This window comes from Henckelia pumila, chromosome 1, assembly GCF_033568475.1.
Source record: "Henckelia pumila isolate YLH828 chromosome 1, ASM3356847v2, whole genome shotgun sequence".
NCBI classification, from domain to species: Eukaryota; Viridiplantae; Streptophyta; class Magnoliopsida; order Lamiales; family Gesneriaceae; genus Henckelia; species Henckelia pumila.
The window spans coordinates 117,561,527-117,579,729 of NC_133120.1; the positions used below are offsets into that span (position 1 = coordinate 117,561,527).

General features: G+C 34.3%; 1 protein-coding gene across 1 annotated transcript; it reads right to left on the reverse strand.

The window, feature by feature from the left end:
* Nucleotides 1–2,648: 2,648 nt before the first annotated feature.
* LOC140879939 (nicotinamide adenine dinucleotide transporter 1, chloroplastic-like) lies at nucleotides 2,649–7,250 on the reverse strand. Its single transcript, XM_073283934.1, has 9 exons — nucleotides 6,977–7,250; nucleotides 6,784–6,879; nucleotides 5,633–5,739; nucleotides 4,730–4,778; nucleotides 4,462–4,574; nucleotides 3,960–4,054; nucleotides 3,666–3,754; nucleotides 3,492–3,586; nucleotides 2,649–3,324 (listed from the first exon to the last, which is right to left on the reverse strand). Exons 1-9 carry the CDS (start codon nucleotides 7,044–7,046, stop codon nucleotides 2,923–2,925), a joined length of 1,116 nt encoding a protein of 371 aa, XP_073140035.1. The 5' UTR covers nucleotides 7,047–7,250; the 3' UTR covers nucleotides 2,649–2,922.
* Nucleotides 7,251–18,203: the final 10,953 nt, after the last annotated feature.

Below are 18,203 nucleotides of genomic sequence, written 5' to 3' on the forward strand. Positions count from 1 at the left end.
AATATATAGTCCTCAATCGAAAAAATATATGTTTGAACTTATCAGTTTAGTTCAATTTTCGGTACTTGAAATTATTTAAATATTTGTTTATGAATGCATGTTTAATGGAAAATTTGAAAATATGAAGTGAATTTAATAAAATAATTATAACATGATAAAGTAATAATATTTTTTTGAAAATAATTAATTAATGATAATAAATTTAAAATAAAAAATAAAAATTTAATAAAACAAAAAATGTTTTCTAAATATTTATACTTGGATTTTATGAAAAATTGTGTATTATGGGTTGAATAGATTTAAAAATTATTTTCACAGGGTCAAATACGAATTTTAATATTTCACAGGGGTATTTGGTGCAAAAAAAATATCAAAATATTTGTCCAATCACATGAGGGGCGTGTACGCAACAATCATTCATCTGAAGGGGCGAGTGCGCTAATTTTTTAAAATGTTAGGGTTGAAAATGCCTATTAAAATTTCACATAAAAGAAGTGTGCATTTTCAATATTTCACAGGGATGGTTGGTGCAAATAACTCGTTATTAAACTAAACAAGTTTTGTTATTAACTGATTTATAAATCTCGACTTACATACTTTGAAGTGTGTTAGTCGGAGTGCCGTGATTTATAGGTCAATTGTTTTGAAATTTTTTCTGCCCCGAGCGTATCAGACCAAATTGAAGATCACAATCACGTACATATCCATAAATTTGACTTTAAAATGTTAAAGTATTTGAATAAATAGTACAAATAGTGAAATATTGGGTGGCAGTGATGAATCTGATAATGCCAAATAATTTATTCCATCAGCTATAAATGCACGATAATTATTATTATAATACAAAAATGTCGGATTTATCCGGCACAAAAACTCTATTTGTCATTAATAATACATAAATAAGTAATATAATATAATAAAAAATAAATAAAAAATGATAGTAAATATAGTATTGCATTTTATTGATAGATTATAGTTTATTTGATTTGATTGATTAAATTTTATATAAAAAATGTGTAAGTTAAATGATTAATGATTTGATTGATGTAAAATTAATAATTAATAAATGGATAAATAATATGGCGAGAAGAACACGTGATTGAATGAGATAAATTATACATTGATTAATAGTACAGTGTACCAAACGGTACCTAAGTTATACAATTTCACGAGTTAATTTTGATCTCCAATCAAACTCAACCAATATAAAAATATTTTTATATTGGAAGTATTACTTTAATTCCATTTTAGATATTTAGGGATATGGCGAATATAAATTATACTTACTTTTTACTCATACCTAACCCTATCCATGGAAATTATTTGTGGTATATTTTATGTAATTATTGTAGGATTTTGTAATAAAATTATATTTGTTTAAATTCATTGAACATAAAATTCTAAAGAGACCAGCATTGACTTGAACACTTAAGTGGAGAGTGGAAGACAATCAAGATTGGATCTCAATTATATTTATGACACTTTAAGACCCACATCAAGCTGCTGGTACACTTCTGTTTATTTTCTAATAATAAATATTAATAATAATAATAGTAACATCAACAACAATAATAGTCAAAACAATGAGTTACTAACTCCCTAAATCGCGTTAAAAAATCGTTACATGAGGAATCATTTTGAAAGAAAAAAAAAAAAGAAAAAAAAAGAAAGACTTTAAAATAAAATTATATTTAGAAAAAGAAGAGAGACTGACCCCTAACAATAAAGACTAAAATAAGAAAAAAAAAATGTTTAAATATATAGATACATTTTTTTATGACGATAAAACTCACCACCGTTATTATTATTCGATTCGTATTTAGTAAATCCCAAATGACGCATAGATATACATATTTGTTTATATACGTGTAACACATTAATTTCAAGTTTTTTTTCACCATATTCAACTGGGCTCACTCAATTATTTAAACCGGATATTATATAAAACAAGCCCTACCTTTAATCTAATGCCACCCAGTATTCCATGAGTGGCGTATTATTTTTTAATTGGTCAATTTTGTGGGTCCCAAAAACTGACACGCTGCATTGAGGTACTACCCTCATTGCAGCATCGATTTTTCCCTAAGTTGGATGGCGCTCTGCCGACGAGAATACTCCATTGGATATTCTTCTTCCTTTTTTTATTAAGGAATATTACATTTTCCCTTTTTTTTAAAAAAAAAAATCCATATTTTCCACAGTTTAATTAATTCCAAATCCATAAAAATTTGTTTGCTTGTTTGTTTGTTCCATTATTAATTTATTATACTTTATAAACACGTGTCTTCAACAGCATAAAATCGAAATGCCACGTGCGTATGTCTGTGTGTGTATATATATTTATATATTCCAATTTAATTAAATATTTGTATACATGTTTTATTATTTATTAAACATGACAATACAACTTATTCTATTTATTAGTAAATAAATTAATTGATAATAATTGCGAAATGGTTTAGAAGTTTTGAGAATTCGAAACTGAAAATATGGATAAGCGACACAGATTCTTAATTTTATCAAGTGAATGAAAAATGCTAATCAAACTTCATTTACTTTTAGGAATGTAAGTAAAATCTTGATAACATATTACATTATATATTTATTTAAAACAATACATTCAGCCAAATTTTTGAATAACACAAATGTAAAATTAAAAAAAAAATGACATAAACAATTCAGTATTGGGAAAATTTTAAGACGAGTCAGTCGGCTACATGTATAACAAAAAGAGTTCTCCTTTGCTGACCAGCAAACACGACTGAAGCTAACAAATGGCGAAATCTTCAAAACAAGAAAGAAGCAAACATACAACACATTTACCAGTGGGGGCAAAAGAATTTAAAATGATTCAAGCTGTTGCTTATTGAACTTTAATCTAACAACAATTCTAACCGATCATGTGGTGGCAGCAAACTCGACTCAATGCTTTGCAGTTAGATTATCTGGTTTACCCTGTTTATGTAGAGGAATACACGGAGTTCTATGATTAGGAGATGGGTTCAGGGTTTGGTGTAAAGTCTTGTTCTCTCCTGGACTTTCAGATCCTTTTTGGGATTTGGTTCGAGTATCAGGATTAGAATTCGGTTTTGAATGTTTTCCATCAGGAGGCGAAAAATGTAACAAGAATCTATGTATCATCTCGTAACTGGTAAATGTTATCACAGCAGATGGAGTTGTTCTAAAGAGATTAATAGCACAACCTCGATAAAATCCGGGAATGCCTTCCTTCCTTGATATCTGTTTAATGCAGTCAATGACACCTGCGTACTGCAATTCAGAATTCCGAACTTGACCTTGTTCTTGTAGCCTTGAACGAACAACCTGGTGGGGAGTTGATGTGTTACAAAAGGACAATAACTGGAGGTCATCTGACAAGATTAAAATCGAAAGAAACAGACCTTCCAGACTCCAGACAACAGATCATTATGAAAACCAAATTGTGATGGCAATTGAGAAATTTAGATCGTGAGGCGAAAAGAGAGTCATACCTCATGAGGGTAAGTCAATAAAGAAGCAACTACTTTTGAGAATGACGAAGCAATCGCCAACTCCCATAGGCTGAGCTCGTCGCTGCTTTTATTATCTTCAAATTTCGGGAAATTATTAAAAATTGTTGGGAATAACAGCAGAAGAAGCAGCAGCATAAATGTTCATGATCCTACCTCGGTTTGCCAAGTAGAATTTTATTCTTTCGTACGTAGGGAACTGGATAGCAACATGACTGATCCCAACAAGAGAAGGAAGAAGGCCACTGCAAAGGAAATTGAAGGAAAAGATTCATATACACAATGGACTGTTCATCTGAAAACTAACATTTCTTGCTTCCTTAAGACAAATCAAAATTATTGTGTCAAAGAGTTTAACCAAGAAAGCTGAACACAACAACAAATTGTTCAGTGACTCCTCAATGACAATAATATTTGTTAAATGCCTTGGTCACTGAAGCAAGAACTAACCTATACCATCCTCGAAATCCTTCTTCATGTACAATCCGTCTCAAAGCAGAAACTATATTTGTATAGGGAACCACTCCTTGCCTCATTCCCTGTGTCTAAACAAACGGATGAAGTTTAAATTAATTCAACCAAACCCAGAGTTAAATATAACATCTGAAAAACAGAGTGTAAGTTAACCAGTCAATACCTATGCGGATAGCAGTTCACACATGAAGTATTAAATCAGATGTCCTCAGAGATACCATATAAAAGTTCTAAACTTGAAAAAGGGTATTGTACCAAAAATTACCAAACATATTTAGATACTTAGGTGAGTTGTATGAATCATAAGGTGATTTAGGCAAACTATGAATCATAAGGTGATTTAGGCAAACCATAACCAGTTTTCAAAAACTTAAAAACAACGATTTTTAAATTACCGTTAAGCATGGAAAGATCCAAAAGACGACAGAGATTGTCAAAATCTCCTACGCAATTAGGTTAGGAGGACATTCCAGCGTACCTGAAGTCTTGTCTTAACAACCCATAACGGATTTGTTGCAATAGATGTTGCAGCACCTGCTCCCGAGGCGGCTATCATATTTGATGTAAATGAAAGCTGGTCACTGCTACCCTCTGTATCCATGAAATTTAACAAGCATATGTCTAAAGGTTAAGATGAAAAAGATCACAAGTTTTCAGTTTTTTAAAAGCTTTCACAATCTACAGTTACAAAAAATAAAATAAAAATACAACACAAAATTTTCCGGATATGAAAGTGGGAAACCTACCATATGAATGGAGCAGCTCTTTGAGATGTCCATAAACTGTGAAGTAAACCTATAAAATATTTATATGTTATCATTATGGAGGAAAAATGATAAATGATGGATTTTCATGTGTTTATTCAACTGGAAAACACTAAACCACTCTAAGTCTTTAGTATGAATTAAAACCAAAATTTGTAATGCATTTTTAGGGTACATTGAAAAAAGTATTTTGCTCATTTCATCAGTTGTAAAACCATGCAGAAAAGAAGTCTATTAGCTGTATCATAAGAAGGAAAGGCAATTAACCTATCTGAGGGATAAAACACAAAAAACTTTAGAAGTATTGCCACTCACTGAACTTAAATTCCAGTCATCATGAGCTTAATATGGAAAGACGACATTTTAAAAGGCAGCCCAACACATGCAACTGTTACCGTCTTATGCATTCACAGTAAAGGACGTTACTAACCAAGCTTTAAGATATACTAATAACCTATGTATTTCAATTTTTAGGATTAACCGTGTAAAAAGTTTATGCTAACGGGGGCTTATGTTTATAAATGAATCGCGATAGGATATTAATATTTAAAAGTTGAGGTGTTATTGATGAAGTAATGTCACGCGACGTAATAATTATATGAAAATAGTGACTATATATGAATAGTTGAAAATAGCAGAGAGAAAAGATATGGTTCTGACTCACCAAATATAATTTGTATCAAGAAAAATTCATTTGAAATATAAGTGGAAGCTCCATTGAAAAGCCTAACCGACCCAAGTTTTAACCTCTTGATTGTGAAAGAAATCAAAATGTTGTCTAGGTCATTTGGAACCATACCAATCAACTGAGAAAAATTATCTGAAATACAATGTAAAATGGAGGTAAATAACCCCAAAGGCAAATGCATTTAATGCAGTACTCACAGCCCAATTTGGAAGTAATGCTGCTAGGGTCGGTGTAAGGCCACGGTAAAGTCCCCTGAAACCTTCATTTCGGATAATGTTTTGCAGGATTGTCAAAACAACACTTCCTGATTGTTAGGTGGGAAACGACGAATGTTAGACGCTTCCCTGGTACTGAAGCAGAGTGAAAAATGTGTAATATAATCTAACAGAGCTTAACCCTTTTAGATGCAGTGTCAATTGTCAAATGCAATGCATGCAGAGACTTAAAGCTTATGGTGCATGGCTATTCCTACTCTTGATTTCCTTTATAACTTAAGGGGCTTATAACAAAAGCTCAACTTTTCCACGAAAAACATTGTAAACGATAATGATAATACGAAAATAAGATGTAGGAAAACACAACTTGAGTAAAACACTTCGTTTGACACATGAAGTATTCTTTGGCTATTTCAACTTGATCTCGATACCACATTTCGGTGAGTCCAAATATGTTCATGCAACAAAAGGATTCAAAGCATATATTTATAAAGTTTGATCATGGCCGGTGGCCCAGAGGGGGGATTAATAAAATGTTTATGCTTCAGATTCGACGTGGGCCAAGATTGATTATGCTGCACTTCACCTATTAAACTCAATTACTTAAAAAGAGGAGCTTACACACGTTTATTTTCCTAAAGTATCGACAAATAGTGACCGAGTATGGGTACACACACTATGCAGACAATGGAGGAAACCAAATAAAGTCCTTGTAGCTATGTCGTTCAATTTCACGATGAAGTAACAAGATATCAACGGAGAAAGAATGCAAAAATTAGCTAAAAAAATCCCTCCCTTTCTTCATTCAAGCAAGTTAAAAAAATCAACACAATATGCAAAAACTCAAGAATAATTGCACGCACACAGCGTCCTGTTTCTACCAAACTCAAGAGATCCTACATTCTTTAATCCGATAGTTTAAGATGCAGTAATATTAATAAGCAAGCAAGCGAAAACAATAACACATGGCACACAATATCAAACCACAAAGCTTTGAAATCCACCCCCATCACAAGCATGAAACTCTTGATTCGCAGAACCACGATAAAAGATCTGATGGAAAATTCAGTTCCATCAATCTACTTAAGCAAAAGCTAAAAAGAAAACAGCCTGATCGGCATCAGCACACAAACCTCTGTGGCCAGACGCATGAATTTGAGGCAGGCCATGAACTTGAAGCCTCGTTTTAATCACGTCCAACGGGCACACAAAAGTCGCCGCAATAGCACCTGAACCTCGAAACAAAAAAAACACAAATCAACAAACCCCCAATGTTAAAAAAATATTAAAAAAAATCGTAAATTGGGCAAAATCGCAGTCAATTACCAGCTGCGGCGCCGGCGGAGGCGTCATACAGGATCTCTTTGCAGCTCCGGCAGCCGCCCGCGGCGGCCATATCAATAGTTACTTTCCAAGATTCCAATTCCAAAGGGAAAAGAAAAAAAGCTACCACGCAATCAAAATCTGACAGTAGAATTAAATAATTCCAGCTAAATGCGCTCGTAATTGTTGAATAATGCAATATCGAGTCGCGGACGGGATTGACACTCCAGTTGAATTGAACAAATTGCTTCAGCAGCTTGCTTTTATGACCGCCCCATCCCCCATTCCCATTCCCATTCCCATTCCCTGTGTATATATATATACATACATACAACTTACAAGATTCAGAATGTGACTTGCGAAGCCTGATTAATATTTTAATTCTATTTTATTATTATTAATTAATAATTTCATTTTTTTAATAACGATTTTTTTATTTAAAATATATATAATTTATGCTTTTCGCAAAAATCGATCGTCATCGAGCTACTTGATATGATACCGATGACATACGTTGAACAAATAATTATCATTGAGTGTGACAAAAAAAATATTAAAAATAATTGGGGAAATGAATTTCATATTTTTGACTATTTCCTGATAAGTGATGAGCCAAACTTGCGCGGCTTTTCGGTTTTCATAATGGAAACACTTTCCACGAGATTAATTAATCTCAAATGAGTGTTAACTATTGACTAGATTAGTGTTATTAAATTAACACCTGCTGATTAGTTGTTCGAGTATATTCAAATCTCTACTAGTGTCACGTGGCATGTCATGTGTGGATATATATTAAAGTTTTTTGTGTTTTAAAATTTTTTGTATAAAAAGTAGTATATTATTTTATTAAAATATCGTATTTACAGATTATATATGATTTTATCGAGATAATTTAAACTTTAAGATACAACCAGATAGGGGCGGAACCAGGATCACGTAAGAGAGAGGCCAACAAAAAAGAAATTGAAAGCGTAAACACAAACAGATAGATTTTTTACTTTAAAAAAAATATTATTAGAAATGAAAAAAGAAAAACATGAGAGGGGGACTAGACCCAAACCTCTCTCAAGATCTAAGCAATTAAATAATTTTCAAGTGAGTTCTGATATAAGAAAGTTGTCGAACATGATCAAAATGCTCAAATTGGATTTGTAATTGCAACATCTCATGTTCAGCAAAGTTTTTTGGATAAAACTTAGTAAATAAAACGAGATTCATTGCATTCAATTTTCTGCTAATTTATTTAACACTATCTACTCTATCTTTATCAATTAAATTACATTATGATTCATGAATATAGTAAAAATACATTGCTATCCACAAATATTTTCGATCAATTATTCAACAGATAGAAATAGTCAAACAAAAATAATCAAAGACGCAAAAATTAACAATGTTAATTTCATTTTTTACAATAAATTTTAGTATTTCTAACATTGATATCAAATTAATGTGTTGTCCCATAATTAAATGAAACAAAGATTTAAAACAAGAAAAAAAATTAAGAGAAAAATTAAGAAATATATGCTCTCAAGAAACCAAAACCTAATTTTTTTGATAATTTAAAATACACGATATGAAGAAAAAAATTACACAAAAAAATCTGAAATCATTTACGAAATGCCCTTAAATTTTTTTTTAAAGGCAAAACGACCTTAAATTAATCTTAATTGGGTGTTTTGTGTCACTGTGTTGGTCGTCCACTCGAAAGAGTCGAAGAGAAAAAATTAATCAAATATTTCATAAAAAAGAGAGTTTGATCGCCACTTAAAATAAATTACCTTATTTTATTTGAGAAGTCAATGTATTATATATTAAAAAAAAATGGAACACGACCCATTAAAAAGAAAACGTGCTTCTCTTTTTTCTTTCTTTGTAGAAAATATTTCATCAAAAAAAACGAATCATATGATTATTTTGTATTTGTACAGTCGCAATTCAACTACCGTCATACTTTCGGTTGAAACTCATAGCATACGCTCTCACGACTAATTTGCTACCCAACCGGCAACCAAATATACTATTGTAGTCTGTAGTGTTTGCAACTTTTAAATATAAGTGATTATGAATTTTTTATTAACAAATTTTTGAAGAAGAAATCCATAATCATTTATATTTAGAGGTTGCAAACACTACCTACATACATACATGTTGATCTACTACTTCTGCAAGCACTCTTTTTCTATTGATTTTTTTTTTTTGGGAGCATCTTCTATTGATGGATGAAACAAAATGTGGTAAGAAGATTGAAATACTATGCAACAATGAATCATGTAATTCTTATGATCTGATGAAGAAGAATACTGTTTTAAATGAGTGGATAGACACACGATCGAGTGCTCAGAACTTAAAACCGATGAAACAATACCGAAATTTAAGGAAATTTTAGGCCCAAAATGCTTGGGCTTTGTATCTTTAAGTGAAGAACTCATCCAAAGCAAGATTTTTCCCATGGATTCGAATATGGACCCATACTTCAAGTCTTCGATTTCATAAAAGGTTCCATATTAAAAACAAATAGTGCTGTAATATTTGGTCTGGATCTAACGAATTCGACCATTGGCAAAGCCCATGTTCAAATTGCGCTGTAATATTTGGCCTTTGGCCCACCAGCCATTTGTATTTTTCACTTGCGTAGAAACCTTCTCCAATCCCAATTTCCACACAAGCAACAATTAATTATTTGATATGGATAATTATATTTTTTTATAAATATTACCATAGTGAACTTTATCGTATCGATATAAAAAATGCCTTTCATATTCTAAAACTCAAGTTTTTAAAAAACCATTAAAATAAAACTATTTAACCGATATATGTTTTGAACTCATGAGGGCCCCCCAACTCTTACAACCCCCAAAGGCCTCGAATATATTTTTTTTGACCGGAAAATCAATTCATGGCTCGCTAAAAGTGCGAAAAAGAAGAAAAAAACCTGTCTTAAATCTTAAGATTCACTCATTTTAGACCAAAAAAAGGTAAAATGCAAACCCATAATTTGAAATAGTACGACATTAAATAATTAAATAATCAGATAATCTTAACTTTGTCTCTTTTGTCGTTGGACCAAATGATTGCCCCTAACAATTAACAACAGCATTTAACAATATTTAAATCCCATTCAACGTTAATTATACTGCACTTGTACTTAGCATTACCAACTTTATTGCATGCATTTTAATTCGCACTCTTTTTTTCAATTTCCCAAGCATCAAGAAATCCCATATTTTAGTATATTTGTTAATAGAAATTCTAAGAAAATAGGGGTTGCACATAAACTATTTGAGGTGTTGTCATAAGATGTTGACCACACCTACAATAACACCTTGAGTAACTTGCAGCGGAATAAAATTAAAGCTTAAATAAAATAAACAAGCAACCAAATAAATAGACTCAATATGATTTAAGCAAGAGTATAAAATACTCTTGCAGCGCCTCAGGGCAAAACTTTACTAGAAAACAAATCAAAGAGTTTTACAAACCCTAACACTATTGATTATTGTAAAATTCAATTTCTCAAAACAATTAAGAAAATAAACCATAAAAATAACTCCTAAAAATTCTATTCAAGAGAGAATAAATAAAATAGAGTAAGGAGTTAAAAATCTTGATGCCAAAAACTTGTATAGTCGAAACACTCTTCAATCAATGATCTTCAAGTGTTCTTCAAGAATCAAGTAACCTTGACCGATTTGAGCTTTCAAAGATCTTCAATCCTTCTGTCAATGTACGTGTATGAAGCTCTTGGGAAATCTCACGGTCTCTCTCTATCTCTCCTTTCTTGTGAACGCCTATCTCAAATAAATAGACCAAGAATCCTTCTTCAATATATTTCCTTGTAGGCGTAGGATTCCTTTGATTTGATTATATCAAATCTACACAAATAAAGAAAGATAAATATTAGATATGATATGTTAAATATTCTAATCAGCTTATCAATATCGCAAATAGAAAATAAATCACATAAATAAAGATTACTTCATGTCCAAGAAAGGTAAAAGATATTTAATAAACTCTTTTTCAAAATAGGATGATTTTAAGGAATAAAATATTCCTTTCAATCTTCACTTTTTGCCTTTCTGGACAAAACATATTTAATTCACAAATATATCAACTAAACTCCCCCTTAATCAAAACTCCCCCTGAATAGATTCTTCCCCTAAGTATATCCAGAGATGTTGTCGCAAGATGTTGGCAACATCTAGCTTATGACACCTTAAATCAGAAACCATAAGAGCAAGGAGAAACACAATCAAGAAATCATATCAGAGTTAAAACCACATAAAAGACAGTTTTGATTATGATCAGGAAAAAACTAAACAAATAATAAACAAAAATCTAAACTAGCAAAACAAACAAAAAAACTAAAAACGAAGATTAAAATTGATTGCTCTCAGATTCAGCTTCTTCTGCTTCACTTTCTTCTCCCCCTTTTTGTTCAAAAGGGCCAGCTCCGCTTAGTAGTGATTCATAGTGAGCCTTTAGCCCTTCATAATAGGTTAGGTCAGCCTTTGCTTGTGCAATCTTCTGCTCAGCATGCACCAATTGAGCTTATATGAAAGCAGGATCAACATCATGAGCATTAGAGGGGAGTATAAAAATAGCAGTGGCAGAGGAGGTGTTGGCAGCACCTGCCACAACACCTGCGGCATCAGCAGACTCAGACCAAGGAAGGTCTATCTTCCGATTTCCTTTGAGCAAAGCAGGTGCGATCTTTAGCAACTCTCCTTGAGCAATAAGTGCTTCATCATCATCCTTCTCAATCTCTTGAGATAGCAGCATAGAATAGATGAGTGATGAATAAGGCAGCTTCAATGTAGGTTGAACACCATCTGCAAAAGCCATGACTGTGTCAAACACGAGCCGGCCGTAGTTGAATGCAATTCCAGTGCCAATAGCATACAAGACAGGGGCTTGATGCTTGGTAACCACACTGGAAATTCCGGATGGAGTACAAGTCTTCACAGCAGTTTTATGGAGGACAGAGTAAAATGAAGTGAGCTTGGCTGCTGACAATTTCTTAGGATGAGCTGGGTAAACAGTGACATGTCCTCCAGTGATGACAGATGTCATCTCATCAGTAGTAGGCAAATAGACTTTCCCATACTTCATGTATCTAGGATCCTTCACAGCTTCAGTGAGATTGCAGTAGAACTCACGCACCAGTTCTCTGCAATAAGGACCAGCAGTAGTAACAGTAGATAGTATGTTCCTTACCTCGAAAAATCTCACCATGTTCTGAGCTCCATAGCTCTCAACATCAATGTTATGCTCCTTCAGAAACCCTCGATCAGCATAGTTCTCCCAGCAATCAGCAATCTCCTTGGAGTAAAAAGCAGATGAATAGGACGAGTTTACCTGGTATTCTTCGCCTAAGGTGTTGTCCAGAGTGTCGGTAACACCTTCCTCAGCACCTTCCTCTTATTGTTCAGAGTCATCAGAATTGGACTCTTCTTCCAACTCCTTCTCAGCACCTGAATCTTCACTCGAATCATAGCTGGAAATATCAGAAGGTTGAGGGCGGTTGTCAGCAAATTCTGCGAGCATCTCCTCGTCTGGTTTATCTTCAGATTCTGGGACAGAAGCAGTACCAGTGGATGTAGGCTTCTTGCCTTTAGAATTCTTCATTTTAGCCATGAACTGGGCTATTGACATTTTTTCTTCATCGGACAGAATATGAGGAACAGTAGATGTCCCCACAACAGTAGGTACAGATGCAGGTGCATCTATCTCAACAATAGTAGCATCAACAAGTGGAGTTCCTGATTCAGTGGACTCGCTCTCAGAGGAATCACTTGATGATTTACTTTCAGCGGCAAAAGGAACCGGAATAGCTTCTCCAGACGGTTCCTGGGTACTTGAATTTCCCCTTTTTCGGCGTACAAGCTTGAAGTCTTCATCAAAGCTCTCATCCCCAGAGGTGAATTCAGTGTTCACCAGAGATGGTCTTGATGGTTGTCCTTTTCCATGGAATCGTTTGGAGGCAGTGTAATCTGGGTTGTATCCAGCTTATCTCTTGGATCGGCGAGTTAAGGGTTTCGTGGGAAACACCTTATTCACCACGCTCATGTCTGGTAAATTCTCTACATCGATGACATTGCCAGGCTCTCCTGGAGCGATGGAGTCCAGAGGCACAGGTTCCTCGGCAACAGGAATGATTGCTTGCTCAACCACAGGGTGTGGTGATGTAGGTGTCGTGACACCTTCCGCAGCATCTTCCGTATATCCCATCTCAGAACGAATATCATGTGAATCAAAACTTTTTCCTGCCATTAGAATGTGAAAGAGTGAACAAAGAAGAAATTTTAGGCAATGGAAAAACAGGGAGTACAGAAGATACAATGGTGCGAAACAAAGCAAGGAGATAATATATTTCCTTAAACAGATAAGCACACAAACATATAAGGCACCAAATCTTTTCCTATTCTAACTCGGATTCTGAGTAGGCCCCAACAGTAACAAAATCTCCAATGGTAACTATGAGGAGAACGGTAACAAATCCGATTTAATTTGGCAAAAAATCTCTTCGATTTTCTCCGATAATTTCGGCTCAAATATTTCACCAAATATTTCCAAATTTAACTCCTCATCAGAATATAACACCACTAAAACAAAATCAATCACATTCAAATTCAAAAATTCAGAGGATATGGCAAAAATCACAAATTTTGTTCGATCAGAATTTTTAACCTTTTGCCTTAGTATATTCACAAATATGCATGCCCTAATTATGTCTAAAAACAGAGTGTGACATAAAAAATAAAATGAAATTTTATGCACAAATAAATGTTGACAAGTGAGGTGTTATCCACGATGTTGGCAACATCTCCCAACAACACTTCAGGATTCAAAAAAAATTATTATATCCAATTCATTATTTTTGCAGAAGTGGTAGCCTGCACACTAAAAAAACGATCTTCAAATGGACCCCTTTAGGTAGCTTTTTACATTTGCTTCTGATTATCAATCAAATTTGATGATTGATTCAATTCAAGCTTCATCATTTTTTTTCTTTTGTTATTCTGAATTTACAAAGTCACTTTTTACTTGGGACAAGATCATGGAATATACGAACGTCCCTCCACTACTTCGTGACAAATTCAAAACTCTTTTTTGATTAATCCACATTAAGCTGTAAAATTTTTTGATGAGAATCCTGAGTGAAAACTAGTCAACACTTACAAAGTATCAACCACATCACAAAACAGAATGAATGCATGAATGCAGTATGCCTAAGATCCTAAAAATGCACATGCATAAAAAGGTGTTGTCACAGGGTGTTGGCAACACTCCTAACAACATCTCGGTTCTATCTATAATGCACACATACTGAGAGACTTCCTTAGACTAGAAAATCTCTCGAAATCCAAAGCTTTTGTGAATATATCAGCTAATTGGTTATTAGTTCCAACAAACTCAATTAAGATTATTCTTTTCTCGACCAAATCTCGAATGAAGTGATGTCTAATGTTAATGTGTTTGCTTCGAGAGTGTTGTACTGGATTTTTGGATATATCAATAGCACTTGAATTATCACAGTACACAATAGGAGTATCACTCTTAACACCATAATCATTTAGCATTTGATTCATCCAAAGGAGTTGTGAATAGCAACTACCAACAACAACATACTCAAACTCGGCAGTAGACAGTGAGACACAATTTTGTTTCTTACTATACCAAGATACTAAGTTATTCCTCAAGTAGAAACATCCTCCCGAAGTGCTCTTTCTCTCATATAAATCCCCAGCCCAATCAGCATCACTAAATCCTACCAAATTAGAATTGGTTTCTTTAGTGTACCACAAACCCAAATTCAAAGTTCCAGCCACATATTTCAGTATACGTTTTATGGCCTTCAAGTAAGTAATTTTTGGGTTAGACTGGTATCTATCACATAGACAAACACTATACATGATATCAGGTCTAGTAGCACTTAAATATAAAAGACTACCAATCATGCTTCTATAGAGGGTGTTGTCAACACCTTCGGCAACATCCTCCCTAGACAGTTTTTCATTAGACCCTATAAGTGTGCGCATGTGTTTAGTGTTGTCATTCTGAAACTTCTTTACAAGATTTTTAGCATACTTGCTTTGACACAAAAATATACCATCTTGCATTTGTTTCACTTGCAAGCCCAAGAAATATGTTAACTCACCAACCATGCTCATCTCAAATGTAGACGACATGCACTTCACAAAATCATCAACAAGTTTATCATTTGAAGCACAAAAAATTATATCATCCACATAAATTTGGCAAATTAATATATTACCTTGAGACTTTTGCACAAACAAAGTCTTATCAACTTCACATCTTTTGAAGCCAATATTGAGCAAGTACTCAGTAAGTCTCCCATACCATGCACGTGGTGCTTGCTTCAATCCATACAATACCTTTTTCAACTTATACACATAGTCAAGATGATTTGGATCCTCAAAACCCTTAGGTTGTTTCACAAAGACTTCTTTTAGGATCCCATTCAAAAAGGCACTCTTTACATCCATTTGAAACAGTTTCATTCCCATATAACATGAAACATCAAGCAAAAGTCGGACTGACTCAATGCGGGCTACAGGAGCAAAGGTTTCATCAAAGTCCACCCCTTCAACCTGTGTATACCCTTGAGCTACCAACCTAGCTTTATTCCTAATGATGTTTCCCGACTCATCAGTTTTATTTTTGAAAATCCATTTAGTTCCTATGACATTTTCATGAGCAGGACGCGGTACTAAGTACCAAACATCATTCCTAATAAATTGTTCTAACTCTTCATGCATAACATTGACCCAAAATTTATCTTTTAAAGCTCCTTCTTCCTTTTTGGGTTCAATGTTTGACACGAAACAAGAGAATCTTACCTGAAAATATGTAGAACTCATGCACAACAAACCTGCCATCTTTCGATAATCCACTTTCTCTTTCCTTCGAGTTTGCAAGTCTCCATGCACATCTCCAATGACCTGTGAGGTTGGGTGGTTCTTTTGAATTCTGCTTGGAACGTTCTTTCCAGCTTCATTTACCTCACTGTTCTCATCAATATTCTCATCAGTAGGCTTTTCAACTTTTGATTCTGGATTTTCTATAGGAGGTGTTGTCAGAGGTATTGACAACACTCCTTTGACAGCATCTAAATTTCCAGAATTTTCAAGCAGATCATTAACTTCATCCTCAGCTGTTTTCTTCTTTAGATCTGCAAAGTCATCAAAAACAACATTAATTGACTCAAAAATAGTCCGTGTTCTCAAGTTGTACATCCTATAGGCTCGGCTATTTGATGAATATCCCAAGAACATACACTTATCACTTTTTGCTTCAAATTTAGCAAGATGATCCCTATCATTCAAAATGTGACATAGACATCCAAAAACATAAAAATATTTAAGGTTTGACCTCTTTCCCATGAGAATTTCGTAGGATGTCATAGTAGTACCATTCCTCAAATAAACTCTATTTGAAATATGACATGCAGTATTCAAGGCTTCAGCCCAAAAATGTTTTGAAATATTTTTCGAACTCAACATCACTCTTGCCATTTCTTGCAAAGTCCTATTTTTCCTTTCAGCAATTCCATTTTGTTGTGGAGTTTTAGGAGCAGAAAATTCATGAGAAATACCTTTCTTATCACACAGACTAACAAAAGAAGAGTTTTTGAACTCCTTACCATGATCAGTGCGAATACGGATTACCTTCAGATTATGTAGATTCGTAATCTTAGTGAGCAGTTTCTTGAAGGCATCAAATGTGTCTGATTTTTCTCTCAGAAAATTTACCCAAGTATATCGTGAGTAATCATCCACACAAACAAAAGAATATTTCTTACCTCCAAAGCTTTTAACATTCATTGGACCCATCAAGTCCATATGTAAAAGCTCAAGGCAGCGTGTTGTCACAGATGTTGGCAACACCTCGTGTGACACCTTAGTCTGCTTCCCTTTCTGACACGCTTCACACACAAATGGAATACCAGATTTTAAGTTAGGCATACCTCTGACAGCATCTAACTTACTTAAGTTCTTTAAAGTCTTGAAGTTTACATGATCCAATTTTTGATGCCATAGATCAAACTCATTCAATTTTGTGTGCCTACAAGCCATCTTGTTACGCCTTAAACGCATATAAATATCGAATTATGAGATTAATGTTTTTAATGCATTAACAAGTCTTATTTCTCTATGTTTTGATGATTAACAAAACTAGGTTAAAATGTTACTAATATTTACATTGAGCTTATTACAGAGTTAAAATTTTCAAGATGAATTAAGACTAAATTCATACTCAAGATCAGAAACAAAATTCGAAGAAGTATACTGCTACGGGATCGGAAGCTCCGATTGGAGATCGGAACCTCCGATCATGATCAGAAGCATCTTCGGAAGCTAAGGGTAGATCGGAAGCTCCGATCATGGTTTGGAAGCTCCGATCTAATTCAGGGAGTTTTATATTGTTCGAAATGAAGAACGGAAGCTACGAAGAACAAGTTCGGAAGCTCCGATCTATGATCGGAAGGTCCGATCCTTTTCTAAGAATATTATATTGTTTGGAAGCAGATCGGAGGCAACGAAGTGAAGCAGATCGGAAGCACCGAACGTGATCGGACATTCCGATCTTGAACGGCCGCCTGATAATATTGTCCGAAAGACTTTTGCTCGACAACACATTTATTGCGCCGATCGGAAGCTCCGAAGTGGATCGGACGTTCCGATCCAGTACACCCGCGTGTCTCAGAATTCAAATTTCGGAAGCTCCGATGCAGGGATCGGAAGTTCCGATCGATGCCGAATTTTCAGCTATAAAAGGAGACATTCCGAGACCATTCAACATATCCCAACATCTTCAAGTCTCTCAATCCTCTCAAGCATTATTCAAGCCATTTTTTGAGCAATTTGTAGCCCCTTTTGAGTGTTCAAAATATATTCACATATCGAGTTGTATACGGGGTTGTAAAATCGAGGGTTGTTTGTTTGTGAGTTGGTTGCTCGGTTTTGTAAACACTTGTGTGTGAAGCCAAGTGTATTTTACGAGTGTTGAGGCTATCCTTGGAGCCCTTAAGGCCAAGAGTGTTGAGTTGTATCGGCGCGGTGATCGTGTCAAGTTGTAAGGCTATCCTTGGAGCCATCAAGGCCAAGACGTTCGAAGTGCTAGTGGATCCTTGGTTAATCGACTTAACCAAGAAGGGGAGACGTAGACGATTTATCGTCGAACTTCCATAAACATCTCTTATCCC